The 18980-nt window shown below is 43.2% G+C and overlaps 2 protein-coding genes across 2 annotated transcripts in view; one reads left to right on the top strand and one right to left on the bottom strand.

Moving 5' to 3' along the window:
- The window catches only part of LOC140273958 (sphingosine kinase 1-like), a 176925-nt gene that overhangs the window by 23413 nt on the left and 134532 nt on the right, over nucleotides 1-18980 (top strand). The gene's annotated exons all lie outside the window — the stretch shown is intronic.
- Nucleotides 4437-17157, bottom strand: LOC140272652 (uncharacterized). Its single transcript, XM_072368039.1, has 5 exons — nucleotides 16391-17157; nucleotides 15360-15527; nucleotides 11729-11853; nucleotides 7905-11214; nucleotides 4437-6131 (listed from the first exon to the last, which is right to left on the bottom strand). Exons 1-5 carry the CDS (start codon nucleotides 16841-16843, stop codon nucleotides 5535-5537), a joined length of 4653 nt encoding a protein of 1550 aa, XP_072224140.1. The 5' UTR covers nucleotides 16844-17157; the 3' UTR covers nucleotides 4437-5534.

An 18980-nucleotide genomic window follows, 5' to 3' on the forward strand; every position in this document is an offset into this window, starting at 1 on the left:
CCTCCAGCCTCTTTTTACATTCCTTTAATGCTGCTTCGATGGACTTGATGCAGCATTGAAAGCGGTTTATGTCCACAGTCAGCACTCTCCTCCCATTGCAGCTACTGTGCGAGTCGTCAACTGCACACGCTTCGTTTTGGTTATGAAACAACCACCAGCCACCAGGCATAAAATGCCACATAGGTGTTTGTCAGTATGGTGGCCCCGAGGTGCAAAACACAATAACGCTTGACACTAAAATTAAACCAAAAAAAAAAAAAGAAAACGCAAAATACGCCATTTCGTATAAAATACATGAAGAAAAAACACTAGATCTGTACACTAAATATTATCTGATTTGTTGTGGTGTTGTGTGAAAAGCCTTTCCGGAGTTGTTCCTGTTCTGTTTTGTCGCTTCCTGAAATGGGTTTTCTTTGGGCCGTGTCACGTTCTGTTAAATCTTTTTAAGGTTTCCTTTTGGTTGTTGTGTTCTGTCAAATGTGTTTTACACCTATGGCCCAAGTTGAAGTGTGCAATTATGTTTTGTATATTCAATATATATGTACCATGCAGGTTTCCATCAGCCTGACATCGCTATTGGCCAATAGTCAACTTTTTGACTGTGGGCATATAAACAAATAGGATGACGAAAATCGATCTGGTGTGTTCTGAGGGGTGTGCTACAAAGTAAGATTAGAGGCCTACTGAGCTATGTTGGGCTGAAAGACTGAGCTTTCAGTTTCACAAGTTGGCTCTTATTTAACTGGGTCAGATTACCATGGTAACTTTTGCTAATTCTTGTCCTGCTGAAATCCCAGACGGAACAATATTTAAATGTCATCAGCCAGAAGTCTTGGAAGCTGATGTCTGACATGGAAACAAAAGCTCTTTAGTGATGGAAAACACTGGATTGTCAAACAACTAACAGAAAGTCAATATTTCAACTGTGATCTTAAAGGTCAACCAGTGTTCCACATTCAGACGTTGATCAAATGCAGGCTTTTCCATCTCTGGATTCAATCACAGTAACATTGATTCAGCGATGTCTTTTCAGAACTTAATATCAGACAGATATTAAATTAGCCCTTTATACCACAATTCATTGTTGGATGAACAACTTGGCATGTAGAAGGAATATGTTGAATATCCAAACCTGTTGAGTGTGACACTGTGAAGAAGCTTCGCACTTACAGTGAAACAAGTTGTAGGTTGTGTGTCGCGACCAGTAACACAGATTAGAAAATGATTCAGTCTTGGTCTATATATCAGAGGATCTTCAATCAATTAAAATGTGCTTTGGTTTTTTTGTTCAGGATTGTTATGGGACTGTGTCAGACTTAAATGTAGTTCTTATCAAGCTTTATGTGTGTGCATCTAGCCTATGAACTTACTAAACTGCACAACAAACTTCATTATTTTCTAACTTCTCCATTCATACAACCTGATCTTCGAAGTTTCAGGTGGGCGGTATATGTTTTATGCAGAAGAAGCATCAAAAGAAGCATAAAACTCCCCTTTTATATTAGCACACACTGAACCTGATGAAACCCTGAGTTAACTGAAAAAGATCATAATCATCCTCTTGGCACCAGTTATCTCTGAGTGGATGGTTAGGTTTTGTCAAGCCAGTTAACACAAAGGAAGCCAGACTATGTTGAATTTGCTTCACAGTACAGCCTGCTGGTTATGTTGCATTGTCTTTGCCCTGAAACTGACATTTATTTTCATTCAATTTTGTTTGTCAAAAATTGCAATTTGTCTGTTTGCCTACAGAAATAATCTCATTAATTAAGGTTATAATAAAGGTTATTTGATACATTTGGATGGAAGAATTTGAGAGCATAATGAAGGGCTGATATACTTTAAAACAGTTTTCTTTTTTGCATTTATAACTTATTTCATTGTTTCCCTGGCACTGGAGGGCCAAAAATTAAAACCAAAACTTGAGAAAATATTTAAGCTATCAGCCAAATCATTACTTTATGTCCAACATTGCTAGCAACGCAGAATATTCCCAATTAGTGCGTACCTAATATATAATCATTCTTTTCCATGAGGTGACTCATTTTCAACCAATATCCTCCTTTATCAGTACATCATCTTTAGCATGTCTTCATCAGACCTCAGACAGACATCTGACGGCCGAATTTCGTTTTCGTTGTCGCTCAAATAACAGAGGAAAAAATTTAGAGACCAAGAGGGAGGGAAAATTAAGCATGACATCTTCATCCTCTGTGGCTGTCTTGTTAAATTATTTGAAATGACACATGTGCAAACAGCCTAACTGGAAACTTTGTCACCCATGAGCACGAAATGTGCGAAATAAAGACTGACTCACATTGCTTCAGAGGACGTCTTGACAAAGCCTCCAAATGCAACCTCACCTTCCCACACACACACACTTGTGCATCTGCGTTGCTCATGTTTACATGTAAGAGTGTGTTTGCCTATGAGTGTGAGCTGCTTGGCTGTTAAAGGCCTCAAGGGTCATCTCTCTACTCTCAAAAGTCAGCCCCAAAAGAGAGCTGAATCACTCCTTTGCATGTCCGTGATCTTATTGTGTCATCTTTGTCTGTGCTGCAACCTCTGATGCTGAGTGTAGGTCTGACATAATCAGTTATGATGAGCTTGAAGTGCTCAGATGAATAGATGACGTCACGATGGGCCCTAAATGGGTGTGTGTGTGTGTGTGTGAGTGTGTTTGTGTGCGAGACTGCCTCACAACCAAATCTCTCATATCCATATAAATGACCTGAGGGAGAGTGGAATGGTTTCTGTTTAAAGTAAGTGGGTGTTTGATTGTGTATGTTGTGCTCTTTCTGGGATGGAGCCACTCTTACCAGCTGCACAGACCGAAAAATGTATAAATAAAAACAAGACTTTCATCATGAGTGTGCAGGTTTATGAGTGTATGAAATAGTACAGAGTTTACATTTGAGATGAATGGAGAGGCACTTAATTCTGCACCATTCAATGTTGCTAGCTGGCACATATCGATATCTAACCCGTATAAATGTGATTCAGAATCCACTCTCCTGCCTATATAGAGTATCTTTAAAGATTAGAAAACAGCTGAACAGAAAATCTAAAAGCAGCACATAAAGTGGATGTCTTTTGCAGGGAACATGATGATGTTGAATATCACTATATGTTGAAATTCAAGAGGCTTTTGTGTTGTATGCAGGACAACACAAGCAGTACACTTGAGGCAGTGAGGTTTAAGCTTCCTCCCCATCCCTCCTCCATTTTCACTTGCCATTTGCCTCTCCAGTCACCTCCAACAACAAAGAGTTTTCTCTCTGCTACTCCTTTTGTTTTCTGGATCTTTTCAAGTTGTGCATAGCAAATGCGTGCCTGTCGGCTGTGTCTGACTCATTCCAATTCTGGACGTACGACCCAGAAAGCTGTTAAACACCGCGTTATGTCATGCTTGTTTTGTGTGTAACACTTCTTTATCCCCAATTTGAACGCAGTCCAGAGTTGTTTTTTTTTTGCACAAGCTAAATTCAGCTTCAACACTGACAGTGCTAACAGGTCAGCTCGGCTTGGTAGGCTCGTGCCTGTGGGTGCCAAAAGCTCAATGAGTGGAAGAGTGGAGCGCAAGGCTGGTGCATGTTCAGCCTATTACCGATGACTCTGAGGAACAACAGTCAACAACTGCGGAGATAAGGCACACCCAGGGGCCTGTCTCTGATATGATCTTAGATCATTTAAGCGATAGCGTGTGTTGGCACAAACAATGTCATCCAAGTCTAATTTCAGAGGTGTAAAGGTGAGGAACATTCTACCATTAGACGTGCAGATATAACACCTCTGGCTCTTCTTTCCTGCACAGAGTTGAATATGAGGGCAGATGCCGAAGTGTCATCTTTAATGTTGTGTTTACCATCAGGAGTTATGTGACAAATGACAACCGTACATGAGATACTAGCAAAATTGCAAGATGCAGTGAAACATGACGGGAGAATTAAAGAAGCATCGATATTTGAGACGTCTGAAGCCTGATGCGCCTCTCTTTACAGCTCCAAGGTCTGCGTGATGCGTGAAGTATCTCACTGAGCGTCCACAGCTTCAAAGGGCGGCCATTAATGATTCATAAAAATCATCTAATTCACCCTTTTCAGTTGTAAGAGAAATAAACCTAATCCTCCAAAAATAAAAAAAGACTGAAAATACCTAAAATCATGAAAATGCAATACACACAAACGTGGAAACACACCACGGTCAGGTAGAAGGTGTTTTTAGAAGTATAAAGACACAAATATGCATTCAGCAGAACCACAAATTTACCGTCTGTCATGACGGAATGGAGCGGGTGTTTTAACTGACTTACGAGATAAAATGTCTCACAAATTTCAGCCACCGACAGGCTGTCATTCCTGAGTTTGTGTCGCAAAAATCGCCTCTCCACGTGCTCCTGTTCCTGCATGGACTGCTGCATCATCCGCGTGGGTCTTTAGCATTAGGAGTCCGGTCCGACGTTGTTGTGTTTATTGTGCTCATCACCACAGATCACTTCTGCCTTGCTTAGTGCACAGGCTCTGTGACTTTGTCTTAGAGGCCAAAAGCATTTTGAATGCAAATGGAGTTTGGTGTAAACAAAGAATAAATCAACCGTCTGACTCCTTTAGTCTTTCAATGGACAACGCACAGTTTATGAATACCAAACAGATCAAATAAAAAGTGTGAAGCATCAGAGACAATCACAGAAGATTTTGTGTTCACTTTGTTTTTTTTCCATTGTAAACAGACAGCAGGAGAGGCTTGCTGTAGACACGTTTGGGATGTTAAGCCATTTGAGCATTTACATATCTGTCTGCTGACAAAAAGTAAAGTCATTATAAAGAACAGCAGGAAGAGACACTCTTATTACTTTCATTTATTTGTCAGCAATGTAAGCTGTCACAAAGCAATGCACCTGCAAAGGCATTTTGCATGAACCCCCAGGTTCAAACTCTTCAAAGTCATTCTTACTGTAAAATAGAGAGAAATAACACAGAATTCACATCGCGTAACCCCAAAGTTGGTGAAAAGACAGAAAAGAACTGCAATATTAAAAAAAAAACAAGTTGTTGACTCGTAGTAGTAAATATAAACTAACTGCAGTAACCAGGTAAGAGTTGCTTTCCTTTCCATTTAATCTGTGTGTCGACCGGTTTAGGTCAGGGTCGCTCATTTATCCTGTGAGGAGTTGACGGAGGACCTGATATGCATTTCGTTTCATCATAAATTAAAAAAAAGGATTTCAAGCAGTTCCATTATTCCGTTGTAAATATCTGAGGCCAAAAGGTTTGGATGGGAGGTGGGGTACTCCAAGTACTCCAAGTTTAGACGCGAGAAGCAGCCGACAGCTCCAGATTCAGAGGCTGTTCACAGCGTCAGCGGTCGTGACATGAAGAAAGACTCATAAGAGAGCTGGATTTCTATATGAGAAAAATGTCAAGTGTCAACAGAAGGAATACGAAAACACATAATCACACTTTGCTTAACCCTATAAATGACCAATGTGTTATAGTGACAGAAAGTCTGAGGACAGGAGGACTGATGGAGCCACACTAGCTTGTGCTTTTGCGTCCCTTCCCTGGAGAGCTGGCGCGTCCTCTCTTGCTCTGTGCTGGTGCCTTGCTTTTGTCCTTGTGTCCTTTAAGGCTGTATAGCCTGCCAGCAGTCAAGTGAAATGGAACGCTCCCTTCTCTGTGTTCCTGTGCCTCCTGTGCAGATACCATCTCAATCGGGAGCTGAGGAGGGACCAGGGACTGCAGCTTAGAATGTGTATGGAGAAAGGAGGCCTGCGGTTTTGGGTAAGCAGTCTGGCTCTGTGGTTGGCCAGTCTTTGCCCTTATCTGCGGTGCTGGAGGCTGACGAGAGGGGAGGCTATGCTGTCTGTGGAAGACCTGCTTCCGCCCGGCCGCAGAACCTACTGTCACCGGAGATGGTGTCCTGGATGGGTGTCTGCGAGGAGATGACAGATTACTGGGACTACTGGGGGGCGTTTTGCTTTCTGTTAATTTCAGCTCACGGCTCCCCGAAGGATGCGCTTCTAATAGCTGGGAGGCTGAGAGGAGTCGAGGGGACCTCTGAGGTCGATAAAATGAGAAAGGCCCGGAGTCCTGCTGCTTAAGCTGACGGGGTTTGGGCGAGGAATACATAAGCTGCAACAAAACAAAGAGGAGACATTTGTTGTCAACACACAGCACATGCTCATATTAATTCTGAGTGAGCCTCCAACTTATCTATAATAGAGTTTAAAATGCAATACCTTTGTTGCGAGTAGAAAATAAATCTACTTGGTTGTAAATATGAGTGCCCATTTAATTTAGCTTTAGTTAATATTACAATATGACTATGAATGAACTGAGCTAAAAATGCAATCAACAACTCACTGACAACAACAAATCATTACTCGATGAGAAAAGCAATGGACTCGGGCCAACAATAAATATAAAGCCATTCATCTTTTATCCATTCATTAATATTGGATCAGCCTGAACCCATGTGAAACTTCATTAAAGGAATGTCACTTTAATTCCCCCTCAGTCGCGTGCTCAATAATGAACCAGCATTGGGTTTCAACTTAGTGATGGCCTGCTGATGCACAGTAAACAAATGTGAACACAGAAAGAAATATAATGTGGGTTAACACAGTGTGGCTAACCTAAGAATAAATTACATTTCATTAAGATTTTATAAAACCTCAATTTCAAAGAAAAGGTTGAGTGCAACGATTTGCAAAGCTCGTAAGCCAATATTGTTACACAAAATGGAATGTAGAAAGCATAGCAAATGCTGAAATTAAGACATTTTACTATGTCTTGGACAACATGGGCTCAGATTGAATGTGATGACAGTAACACGTTTCATAAATGTTGGGAGAGGGGCAAGGAAAGGCCGGAAAAGTGAGTGGTACTAAAAAGAAACATGCTGCAGCTAATTAGGTTGATTGGTAACAGGTCAGTCACATGACTGGGAATTTTAAAAAAAGAAAAGAAAAAAAGAGCAGCTTACAGAGACAGAGTCAGAGGTCCTAAGTGTAAAACTGAGGAGACTTTGAATATCCACGGCATTAAAAACAGGCGCGATTCTGTCATGCGTGGGCTTCCAGAAATCATTGTCTGTCAACACGTTTTACTGTGCAAAGAAGAAACCATGTGTGGGCATCACCCAGAAATATTGCAACATTCTCTGGGCCAAAGATTCCTTTTTGTGTTCATTTCTGGAAATCCAGTTTGTTATCAGCACTCACTTCACTTCAAAAGCCTGCATCTCTGATAGCATGGGGGTGTGTTGGCACCCGTGGAAGGTATATACAGGTTTTAGGGCAATTCAAAACCATACACTGCTGTCTCTTACAATAACATGGCTTTGTAGTGAATGGGTTCGGGTGCTGGACTGGCCTGCCTGCAGTCAAGAACTTCACCGGTTGGTTTTTTTAAAGTGGTAAACTTGGTGCCCAGCTTTTGTGAAACATTTGCTGCCATCAAATTCGAGATGAGCTAATACTTTTCAAGAAATAGAAAAACGTCTCACTGTTTTGCAACTATTCTCAAAATGACAAAAGAAAAAAACATTTAACTTTTGTGGCTTTCTTGTTGCCTTTGGGTCTAATCACAATTGAGTGAGAGTGGGTGGATTCTCATTGGTGGTTGCCTTTTCTTTTCATTTATCATGGTTTCGCAATATATATATATATATATATATATATATATATATATATATATATATTATGAAATACAGTTAGGAGATATAATTTGTTCAACTTGTGAAGTGTCCTTGTTGGTGTCCACTGCAAACCAGACTCATATGTTGTTAAAATAGAACACGTCATTTTGATTAAGATGCATGGCAGCTTGAGATTTTTCTTTAGTGGAATGAAGCAAATTGCTTTAGAAATCAAGATGAAACGTCTGCTTTATTGCGGCTCATACCTTCTTTGTCTCTCTGGCTGACTGGCTCTCGCTCGTCTCTGCATCGCTGGATCTTAGTGTCACCTGGTTCAATCCCTTTGCCCTCCCAGAGGATGTTTTGTCTTTTCTCTCTCCCTCAGAAGAAACGACCTTTGGTTTAAGCTCTTCAGCAGACAACTGCCTCCGCTCTGTTTCCTGACACGCTGATTTTCCTGCAGTTACTCCTCCATCCACCACTCTATCTGGTGCTAACTGGTTTTGCACCCTCTTTTTCTGAGGAGACTGGGCTTTGTTGCCTTTCTCTGCTGTTTCTGTCCGGTCACCTTCTTGTTTAAAATGCCCCACGGTGCCACTGGCCCCATCCCTGCCTGTCCCCTCATTCCCCTGGGATTCTTGCTCTGTCCTCTTCTCTGCATGACTCAGTTCTCCACGTTTTATAACCTGTTCTTTCCCATTTTCCTCATTTGTGTCCTCTGGCTCTCTTCTTTGCCCTTTTGTCCCAATTAAAGAAGAAGAGGGGACTCCAAAAGTCTTTGACAAAGTCTCACTGCGAGAGCTGTTCTGGTCTGTAGAGCTTAATTTCACAGCACTCAGGCTATAATTCAGGTATGCAGGATTAGTGGCAGTGGTGGCAGCATTAGGCGTACTTGAGTGTGAGGGGCTGATAAAAGTCTCCTCTGTCCCATAGTTTTGATATCCACTTAGATCAAAAACAGGCTCGTGGAAGGGAGAGTCACTACATTCATAATACTCTTCAGAGGTGGTGGAGTCCCCTCTTGGTGAGACGTAACCATCACTAATGTCAGGTGTAGGTGTTCGAAAGTCTGGCGTGTATGATCGTGGGTCAGGGGAGATTGATTGTGAACCGGAGGTGGCTGAGCCTGGAGAATACCCGTCCAGAATTGGACTTCGTACAGTAACTGCGAGCGACCGCGAATCTCGCTCGGGGGTTGACGAATGCAAGTCTGGCGCATGCTTGTCGGAGACTTGTAAACGTAGGGCTTTAACGGGTATCTGTGAGCTGCTTCGCGTTTTGCAAGTTTGTTCTTGAAACGCGCCGCGTGTGTTCTGTTTCGCAGTGTCTAATTCGCAGTCTGCGCGGCGTGCTGACGCAAACTGTGCTTGTTTACCTTGCTGACTGAGCGTATCGGCAACAGATGTGCGCATGCTCTCAGCAGCATCATCAATTAATATGTGTGGGCTGTGTGATGGACTGTGTCCTGGAGCTTTTGAAGAGTCTACAGACTCTGACATATCTATATCCCGTGAAGTCAGTTTCCTATGCGATAATCTCTGAGGTTCACGTGCTCTTGAAAAATTTATTTGGTATTGTGTCACATTTGGCACTTCAGCCAGTTCACAGCTTTTTGGGGTCTTAATGTCTGTCTGTACACGGTCTGTCTCAGAATTTGTTGACGCCAAAGTCTTGGAATCGACATCTTTTGGAATTATTTCATTAATATTCTCACTGGCTGCCTTGGGTGCATCAGTAATCAAAACATTTGACTGCGTTTGTAGTTTGGTTCCAGTGACTGATGGCGCTCCGGCTCTGCCATCATGATGTCCATCAGCTTCCTTATCCTTTGTCTCAAGGGAAGTCGCACCCTTTTTTTGCTGTGGAGTTTCTTTGGGGTTATTTGTGTTTTCAGTATCTTCTTTATCTCCTGTTTTACTGGCACTGTTGGACTGCAGTTCTGGGGCAGTTTCAGGCCCCTTTACAGGAGATGCAGGCATTTTAGTTGCTGCAGGAGCTTCACTGTGGACTGCTTGTGGCCCTGTGCTGGTCTTAGGCCTCGTGATAACACTGATCTCTGGCAGGGTCTGAGCATTGCTGACGCTGCTGTCTTTGAGTACCAGCTGGACAGTACGAGGCTTAGGGATGGGAGGACCTGAGGTCAAATAAGACGATACAGGAGATGAGGATGAAGGAAAGGGGGGATTTCGTGAAGTAAAAGAGGAGCTGGGAGAAGGAAAAGAAGAATGGGAGCTGCTGGAGGAAACAGAAGTGTGAGAACTCGTAGCTGTGCTTGAGTGCACTGTAGTAATTAGGTTATTTTTGGAAAGGAAGGTGGAACATTCAGACGGCAACGCAGAAGGGGTAGAAATGTGCCCGTGGACACTGGGATTCTGGAGGTTCTGAGTCATTTCAGGTTGCATGTTAACAGCCTTTGTGTGTGAATCTGTATGAGACGCCACAGTTTTTTCTTGTGTGTCTTCTGTGTTTGAGTCAGTGGCGTCACCCAGCTGAGAGATTTCTGTGATGTTTGACTCCTCGATGTCTGTTCTGTACACAACAGTCCTTTTTGTATTCAAGCTTGTTGCAGTTTCTTCTTCTTTTTTAGTGTTTGACTCTGGGACTGAGTCTGATTTGGAATTTTCAGTGGAGACAGTTTGGGCTCTGGGTGAAGGTATCCCCTTATTAGGTGTTGGTGCTTCGCAGCTGGATTGGGGAGGTGTGTGTGCACTCAGGCAAGGTTTATTGTGGCCTGCATCTGGGCTTGTGACTGTATTTGAAAAGAGTTTAATCTCAGAATCGAGAGCCTTAGTTTTGTCCTCGTCAGACTCAGACCTTTGGCTACATGGAGGGGAAATGTGTTCCGGTGTCTTATCTTTACTTCTGATGCCATCAGGAGTCACATTCTGTTGTGCTGGCTTTGCTCTGTCCACCATCAACTCATCAATCTCTGATGATTGGAGTTTACCCATCTCCTCACGTTTCGAAGTTAGCTGTCTGGGCTTTGCAAGCTCTGGCAATGTTTCCTGTGGCTTGCTTATTGGGCTGCTAAACCTGATTGCTTGGCTGGTTTCAAACATCTCAGAGCGCTGTAGGTGAACTTGAGTCGGTCTGTTGGCATCCCGAATGTTAATGAAACCTATTACATCACTTGGTGGGTCAGGTTCAGGCCAGGTGGGCAAGTATGAGATTAAGTATGCTTTTTCTAGATTTGTTAGCCCAGGGTGGAGGGGAGGAGCATCCTGTGTGACCTCATCTCTAGCCCTCCTCCGCCCCTTCTTCTTGGAGTTCTCTTCACTTTCAGACTCTTTGGGGCTACCGTGACCAACAGAGGTGGTGGGGCTGGGGTTGCTCAGAGCAACCAGAGCGTATTTGGGGTTGTACATTTTTCTAGCAACATCAGCAGAAGGGGGAGCCACAGTTGGGAGCTGTGGCCTGCGTTCCGGCTCGGGCTCGGGCTCTGTAACGACTTGCTGGAGCTCAACATAGCCGGAGGTCATGTAAAGGAAGCGAAACAGTTGGTCAAAGGCATCCACAGCCTGGCCCGTAGTCACAGTGATGAGATTTCTATCCAGCCGTGAGGACATCCAGGTGAAACTAACAAAGCAAAAGAAAATATTTTTCAGTAATAGGCAACACGCAGGGAACTACTAATAACTGAGCTAGACAGGTGAAGTCTGGTGGGAGTTGAATTATACTGTTGTCAAAAAACTATGACATTAAAGTTAAAACACAATATTCCAGCATTTGAGGGTGCCTGAGATATATAAAAGACTTTGGAGCGAGTGTAAAGTTTATGTTGAAACTGTCTGAGTATGAGTCAGTCAGTGATTACAGTGTGGGAATTATGGTTGAAAAGGGCTCAAGTTCAGCTACACTTATCTCCCATCAAATGTGTGTGCTAACACACTCAAATGCCCCTGCAAAACAGTAACCAAAGTTAATTACCAAAGTATAATTATCTTGTTTAACACTGCTGAACATTAATAAAGCTTTTTCATATCGCTTCATGCCAAAACACAGAAATAAAGACAGAAAATAATGTGCGAATGAAAAGAAAACCAGCTCTGTAACCGGCTCTTTTGTACGCACACCCATAATGTACACTGACCTGTATGACCCAGACACAGCTTTGTCTCCATCAATGAACATGAATCTGTGCCCCGTTCGCCCTCTGACCTTAGTGCAGTGTCGAGTGTGGAACTCTGTGCCTTCGGAGCAGCGTACGCGGAGATGCTGAAACACATGAGCACGGTATCATCAGTCCCACTTATACAGCCTCTGATGTCAACCACATGAAAAACAACTATTATTGCAGTGAATTATGAGGTGGCCTAATATTCCTCTTTGAACATTATTGGCTGATGGTGGTCAGAGTAAGTAAACAACCTCCCAGTTGTTTTTAAGCTGCTTTCATACTTTTTTAATGATAATAAAAAATCTTTATGGCAATGGGTTGGCAGGAGGATTAGTGCTTTCCCATTTGCTGCTATGCCACTGCTTGATTTGGAAGCTGCCTCGTGCACGTCTGAAAAACACTCTCCAGCTCATATGAACACCTGGTACCTGACAAGAATTGGTTCTCAGTCCATATCTGCTTGCTTTCTGAGAAAGTTTCCACGAACGCTCATGGATGGCCAACTTTACACACAAATTACATTGTGAAGAAGATGAGTACGAGTTCTATTCATGATCACGTGAGCTGCATTTTAAGAGCATCTGCTCATCAAGATTTTGTTTACTACTGAGAGCTCCATTTTGTGGCGCTGCTATCTCATTGGGGAAGGCTCAGCTTGGCCTTTGGGAACTCTAGATTTAACTTTGCACAGCAAGTCTGTCAAAGGGACCGGGTACTAAACTAGGGAGGCGCCACAATGTTATGGAAGCGCTTGTCTTGATGGAGCAGAATGTTCCTGGCGTGGCTTGCATTACAAGACACTTCTTTTTCCCTTTCCTGTGGTCACGACCTTTACTTTTTCCTTCTATCAGTGCACTCTTGTGTAGAACTGATTAGATAATCCCACAAACTGCATTTTTCTTTTTTTGTCCATGTCTATCCTCAACTCTGAGCTGCTTTCATTTAAAAATCCAACCAATAAACAAGTTTTACAAACAAAATTGTACTTTTGAGTCAACAATAAAGACAGCCTAACCATCTCACAAACTGTAGATTTGCCCACTTTGTTAGAATACTTTCACCAAAATCTAGCAGGTTGAAGAGTCCCTGCTGAAGATTTCTAAACTATGGAGAAACCTCCTTGGACAACTGACGAGCCGGAGGAATCCAGTACTTTTTGTGCTTATTGAGGCGCAACATTCTTCTTACTCTCACTCACATGTCAACTCATCTGCTCCTCCTCCCATTCTGTTGATCCACCCCTTCACCAACTACAGCTTGTCACTTCCAGCTCGCAGCAAAATCTCAGTCTGTCACACTCCTGCCAGCAATCTTCTCATTCCACTGCCTGTTTGCAGCTTTCCGACAGAATTGTCACATTTGAAGATTTTGCATTAGTTGCGCTTCGTTGTTCGACAGCTGTCCCCTGGTTTAACTCATTTTCTGGGCTGCCACAAATCTGTATTCAGGATCATTAATATCATAAAAGGTTATACTGGGTTATTTGGCCGAATAGGCTCTGCTGCTCCCCAATAAATCAAAGGAGCAGCATACTGTATCAGGGAGCAGTGCCCTGCAGATCACTCCAGGCAGAACGAAACAGAAATTAAGTATATGACTAAGAAATGGATATGTGTATGCTGAGTGCACACGTACATGTTCTGGTGAAACGTACACTGCATTCCATAACACATGAAGTGTCAATGGGCTGTACAGAAGCAAAAAATACCAAGAAGTAGTTCCGAAAGGTGTACAAAAACAGAACATTATGGGACTGTGATACGCATCAAACTTCAAACACATCAGAGGAATCCGTGAGGCACAGGCTGCATTTTTCCTCACACAGAAAGTCATTCTGCTATCAAACATTTGACTAGTTCATAAGTAGGGCAACTCCAGGCTAAGTGTGCACTGTGCAGATGCAGTACTGTGGGCAGGACTGCACTCGTCAACATGAACTAAAGCAGAAAGACAGGGCCGAGACGTTGAAGAGAACAAACAGCAGGGAGCAAAATGCTATTTATTCCAACATGAAGGGTAATGCAATAATGATGAAACAGTTAGAAAAACGTACTGAACTTAAACAGACTTGTTCTCTTATCACGGTATGTGCAATACAAACATTTGTTTGTGTTTATAAAGCAGGTCAAAATGACACTGTGGTATTTTACTGCAGTTTTGCTCGCAATCCGAACCCAGATGGTGAAGTCTGATAAGCTGCTGGAGCCTCCGTGTATCACTTTGGTTTACAAAACATCAGTTTGCTGGCGTATATCTGTATGAACTACGTATTTGTATTTTAACATGTACAGTTCTGTACAGCTTAAGGCACTTAAGTTGTTTGGAGCAATTTCTGACTGGTTCCAAATTCATTCATAGAGAAAACACCAAAAATGAACTCGCTTTCAGTTCCAAGCGAGCATGTTTATGATGGCTGCTTCAAGTATTTGGCGCTTCCTTGGAGCGTTGTTTGCACGCATTATTTGGAGGAGATGAGTAGAACAAGTTTAGGGGCAAATGTGACTCATGTTTATTTTTCTTCCAGTGGCATCATATACATTTGACAGTGCCCAAACTCACACTTTTTTTGTCCAAACATAGACCGAATGCTATCAGAAAGCAATTATCCCACCCCTCATCATTCCTCTTGCTCGTAACATACACATCTACCACCAACTTCAACTCCAGCTACCATCAGGGGGCTCAGAGCTTCCAGCTGAGGCAGACTCAGAGGCCCCAGGATTTGCTCCAGCTCTGATCCTGTCGTCCTTGGATAGTAAGCCTCTGTCAAAATGTTTAATGTGTCAATAAACCATCTTATCTGACGAGTGGCAAAGTCTCTTTCCGTTGAACATCCTTTAATATATTGTTCATTGTTTATAAAAGGTAGTTCAGAGGTTGTCATCAGGCAGCAGGCATAGTACAAAGCTGGGTGCCTCTATGAGGGGGATAATAATGAATAATGAATATTTGAAGCTTGAATCATAACTCCAATGTGTCACATCTGTCAAATGCAAATGCCAACTGCCTAATCCCTCAACACAATGCAGTTTTACCTCTTAAATATATAGGAACGCTATTACTTAGTAATCAGTAAATGGTTAAGATCACTTACTGGTCAAGAAGTTTGGTTTGGAAGTCTGATCAAAAGGATATTCGTCTCGAGAATATACATTCACTTATGTTGCGTTTGTATTCTCCACGTTACTCCCTTTCACATGTCCCAACAGACCAAAACTTGTTCTTTAGCTTTTGTTTTTCATGTTAATGAACGAGTCATAAAATATAAAGTGAGACACAAGCACACAGGGGATATCTATAGTATGCTGCTAGGTGGATGAGGCCAGGACATGTTGGACAGGCATATGTGTGTGTGTGAGGAGGCCACAGACATAAAGCAAACGTTAATTATGTATTACACCATTTACAATTGACTGTTTCAGAGTTGACATGCCCACATGGAAACCTGTTTTCAAGATAAGACATACCTGGGCACTTTATAGAAATGCAAATTCTGAATACATAACTGTAGCTTTTCCTCTACTGACTGTATGATAATGAAGTTGCTCTCAGATGACAGCAAGCACGCAGAAAGACCGAGGTGGAAAGGATGACAGCGGCTCACCTTGAGGTGGCCAGCGTGCATGTTGGCCCTCTGACACATGGACAGGAAGTGAGGCAGTGTTGTGCGCTCCAGCAGGATATAAACGGACACCTTCCTTTTGAAAGCAGCATCCAGCAAATCTCTGAAGATGTCGACGTCGGTGAAGACATCCATCACCACTGCTATCACCTGAAAATGCGCACAAACGCAAATGCACAAGTTGGATTGGCCACACATCATCTCACATCACGTGCGCACGCGGTTTTAGGTACGAAGTGGTATGAATAAGCACAGTGCGTCCTTTTTATAATGGACACACAAAAAAGTGGACACACAAATGAGGCCAGTAGTGTTCCGCCAGTTCTCTGCTAATATGACATCTGTGGCTCCCTTATGCCTGAAGCTTTCCAAGAAAGAGCCGCTGAGAGATGAAACATGTCATAAACTTTTCGCTTCGGATGAGTCAGCAGCATAAAGAGACACAAGCACACAGTGATACACATGTGCCTTGGCAGTATATTGCACATCCCCATGCAAATATACGGCATAACACATGCTCCAATGTTGCTGGGACAGTTACAGTGTGGCTGCGTTTCTGTCAGCTGATAAAGCAGCTTAATCAGGCTGCACTTTACTCTCGACTGTCAGTTGGTCAGAACTCTGTACTCTGATCTCATACTGACTGTTCAACTTTAGGGATAATAAATCGAACAGGTACATGTGGTGCCTGGGGTGTTTTTTTGTTTGTTTTTAATGACAGGGAACCTACAGGAACCTACCTTTTTCAGGCCACAGAAAACAAACTCAAGTGAGAGCTGCGTGGGTTAACACTGATGGTTTGCTTTAAGCGCATAATACAGATACGCACATGCTGATCATGAATGAACACATTTCTACCTAAAGCTGAGGTAAATAGAGTAGAATCTGTAAACATGGAAAGACAAAAACATAGAAGTGACTTGGCTGGAATTAATGTAGAGCAACGAGACAGTCTGCTTCTCGTAAGCGCAAAAAGCAGAACATGTGGTGTTGCATATGTGTGGCTCACCCACCTTTTGCGCCTGTGTAATCATTTTTCTGACAACCTCTTTGATGTGGGCCTGACCGTCCAGTGGCGGTTGCGTGTACACCGAAGTGCGTGTCACCCCCCGGTACGAATCGCTGTTTGGCCAGCCCAGGTCCATCTGCGGTATGGATGTGTCCGACAGCTCCGGCCAGTAGTGCAGTGAAAGCGGCGCCGGGTCGTCTTTGACATTGTCAAGGAGAAGCTCCGAGCCCGGGTCAAAAGGTTCAACTTCGCCGGCCAAAGTTTCAAGCTCCGGGTCCGAGAGGAAAGCCCGAAGGCCGCGCGTCTCCAGGTACTCAACGAACGCCTCGCGACCGTCACGTAGGAGAGCCTCGAGCGCGAGCCGCTGGTCTTCGCAGTAGAAGAACTCTGGTTTGGACTCGTGCGTCCGCGGGTTCACGTGGTTATCGTCCAGGCACTGTATCTGTGATAGAGCCATATCTGGAGCCCAGATCGCTTGACAAGAAACAATAATACAACTGTGAAAATCCACAACGTTTTATAAGACAGCGGTCTCCGAAACTTCTCCAGACCCTTATTACACAGTGCCGCACAACGGTCCTCCAATTCCCCGTCTGCGTTTGCAACAGCTTAGTGGTGGAACACAGAATTTGGTGCATGTTATAACATGTCGTCCCCTTCTGCTGTCAGAGTTGCTCCTCTCGCCATCCATGGCGCTTTAACACTCAGCCATCCCCGCGACTGAGTGCAGAACTCACCCGGCATAGGGAACAAAAGTGAGTGAGAGAAATGCCGCTGGCTGCACCTAAAGGTGTGACTCTTGACAGGTAAAACACACACACCCACACGTGACCTTTAAGACTCTCCCAGCAGGGATCTAACTCCTAAATTCTGCAAGATAAGTGATGGAAAAGGTCACCCCTCCCTTTTTCTAAACCATTAGCCTCAGCTCCAAGCACTTAGACCATAACTTTGCTGTTTCACCTGTTCTATCAGGTGCAGTCTTGCTGGCTATACAGGGTATAGATAGCTGCCAGAACACCAGCCCCATCCTTTGAAAGGATCCTGCCTCTCCATTGGCTCAAGAGGCAGGTCAGTTGTCCCTTCTCTCATCTTTCTCTTACTGACCTGACTTACATAACAGTTTACTCAGTGATTCAAAGTGTTCCTCTGGTTGGCACGCTGATTATTTCTCCCTCCCCTGAGAGGGCCTCACCAGCCAGAGGCTGGTTACTTTCTCAAACTGGTTTAGCTGTTCTGTTTGATTTGTGTCTGACACAAGTGAAAAGCACCGATGTCACAGCTTGCACACCTTCCCTTGCTGCTTTCTCTGCTTTTTGTTTTTTTTTGTACTGTTAATCTCATTTGAGCAGTTGACACACTGCTTCCTCACTGGTAATCTTTCATCAGTATTCCGGTCCCCCCTGTTCTTTTTTCTTTTTTTGGTGACTTCTTTTTGCTGTAACCCATATTTTAGTGTTTCTTGTCCTTTATCTTGTCAATTCTTTCGCTCCGATCTCATGACAGCACTCCAGTTCCACTCATCTTATTTGTCTCATCTTCTACTTTTCTCTGTACATTTTGCCTTGTGATAGGAAGGTTTAGTGTTCTTACGCTGCCTCATTTTTAGTGTGTGACACAAATATGTCACACCGCGCAGACATGTCAGAGGGACTCAACGGTTCTTAAAGGATCAGAGGAAGACAACAGCAGAACTATTACTGGTACACCTTTAACTCCTTTGTTCTTCTCCCCTGGTGGGTATCGTTCGTTTATTGACTGACTGTCACTAGAAAGCCAAAGGTGACTCTGTCAGGAGGAATGAAAAAGTGGTTTATGAAAAACAAAAGCGGAGACAGTGGAGGGAAAGGGAGCGAAACAGAAGTGATTTAGTCCTGGGGAGTTACAAGCTTAAAGTCTGCTTCCTGCTTCATTTCAAACATGACATTCCCTTGAGAGAAGCACTCTTCATGTAACGCCAGTCAAATGTGGGCATCATTGACCTGATTGATGTTTGACCTGAGGGTCTCCAGGATAAAATGTGCATAAAATGTAATGTAATTTAAAAGAGACAGGTGTCTAGGCTTTTTTTTTTTTTTTTTTTTTAAAGTCAATCTTTCATCAACTAAGTACAACAACAGACATGTTAGAGTCACTGGCCTGGAATTTCAAACTGGACTCCAAATGTCCGTTTCTTGGATTAAAAGCTTGCGTTAAACCCACCACAATTTGTCTCCGTGTGGACGTTGCTTCTCCCTCTACAGTCTCACCTTTCTCAACTGTGCACTCTTGTGGCTGGAATAGATTTTCCAAAAAGACAGAAGGCATTGACTTGATGAGGTGGAGTGACCTTTATTTCCACCGTTACACGTGAAGAAGACACCTCCAACTTTGACGGCACTGCATCAAGCAAGAGGTCTTGAAAAGCAAACCCTTGTTGAGATCAGAGCAAATCATGGTGGATGCCCACCAAAGCGTCTCCACTGGTTAATGTAACTTTTATGACTTTTATGACTATGTGTTCTCCCGTCTTTTATAGTTCACAGTCTTCACTGCCAAAGACAAATGAATGGCACATACATTTCAACCGGAATGACGCCCAAACTTCAGTTTCA

Source organism: Leuresthes tenuis, unplaced genomic scaffold (genome assembly GCF_036924035.1).
Source record: "Leuresthes tenuis unplaced genomic scaffold, fLeuTen1.0.hap1 SCAF_17, whole genome shotgun sequence".
Classification (NCBI taxonomy): Eukaryota; Metazoa; Chordata; class Actinopteri; order Atheriniformes; family Atherinopsidae; genus Leuresthes; species Leuresthes tenuis.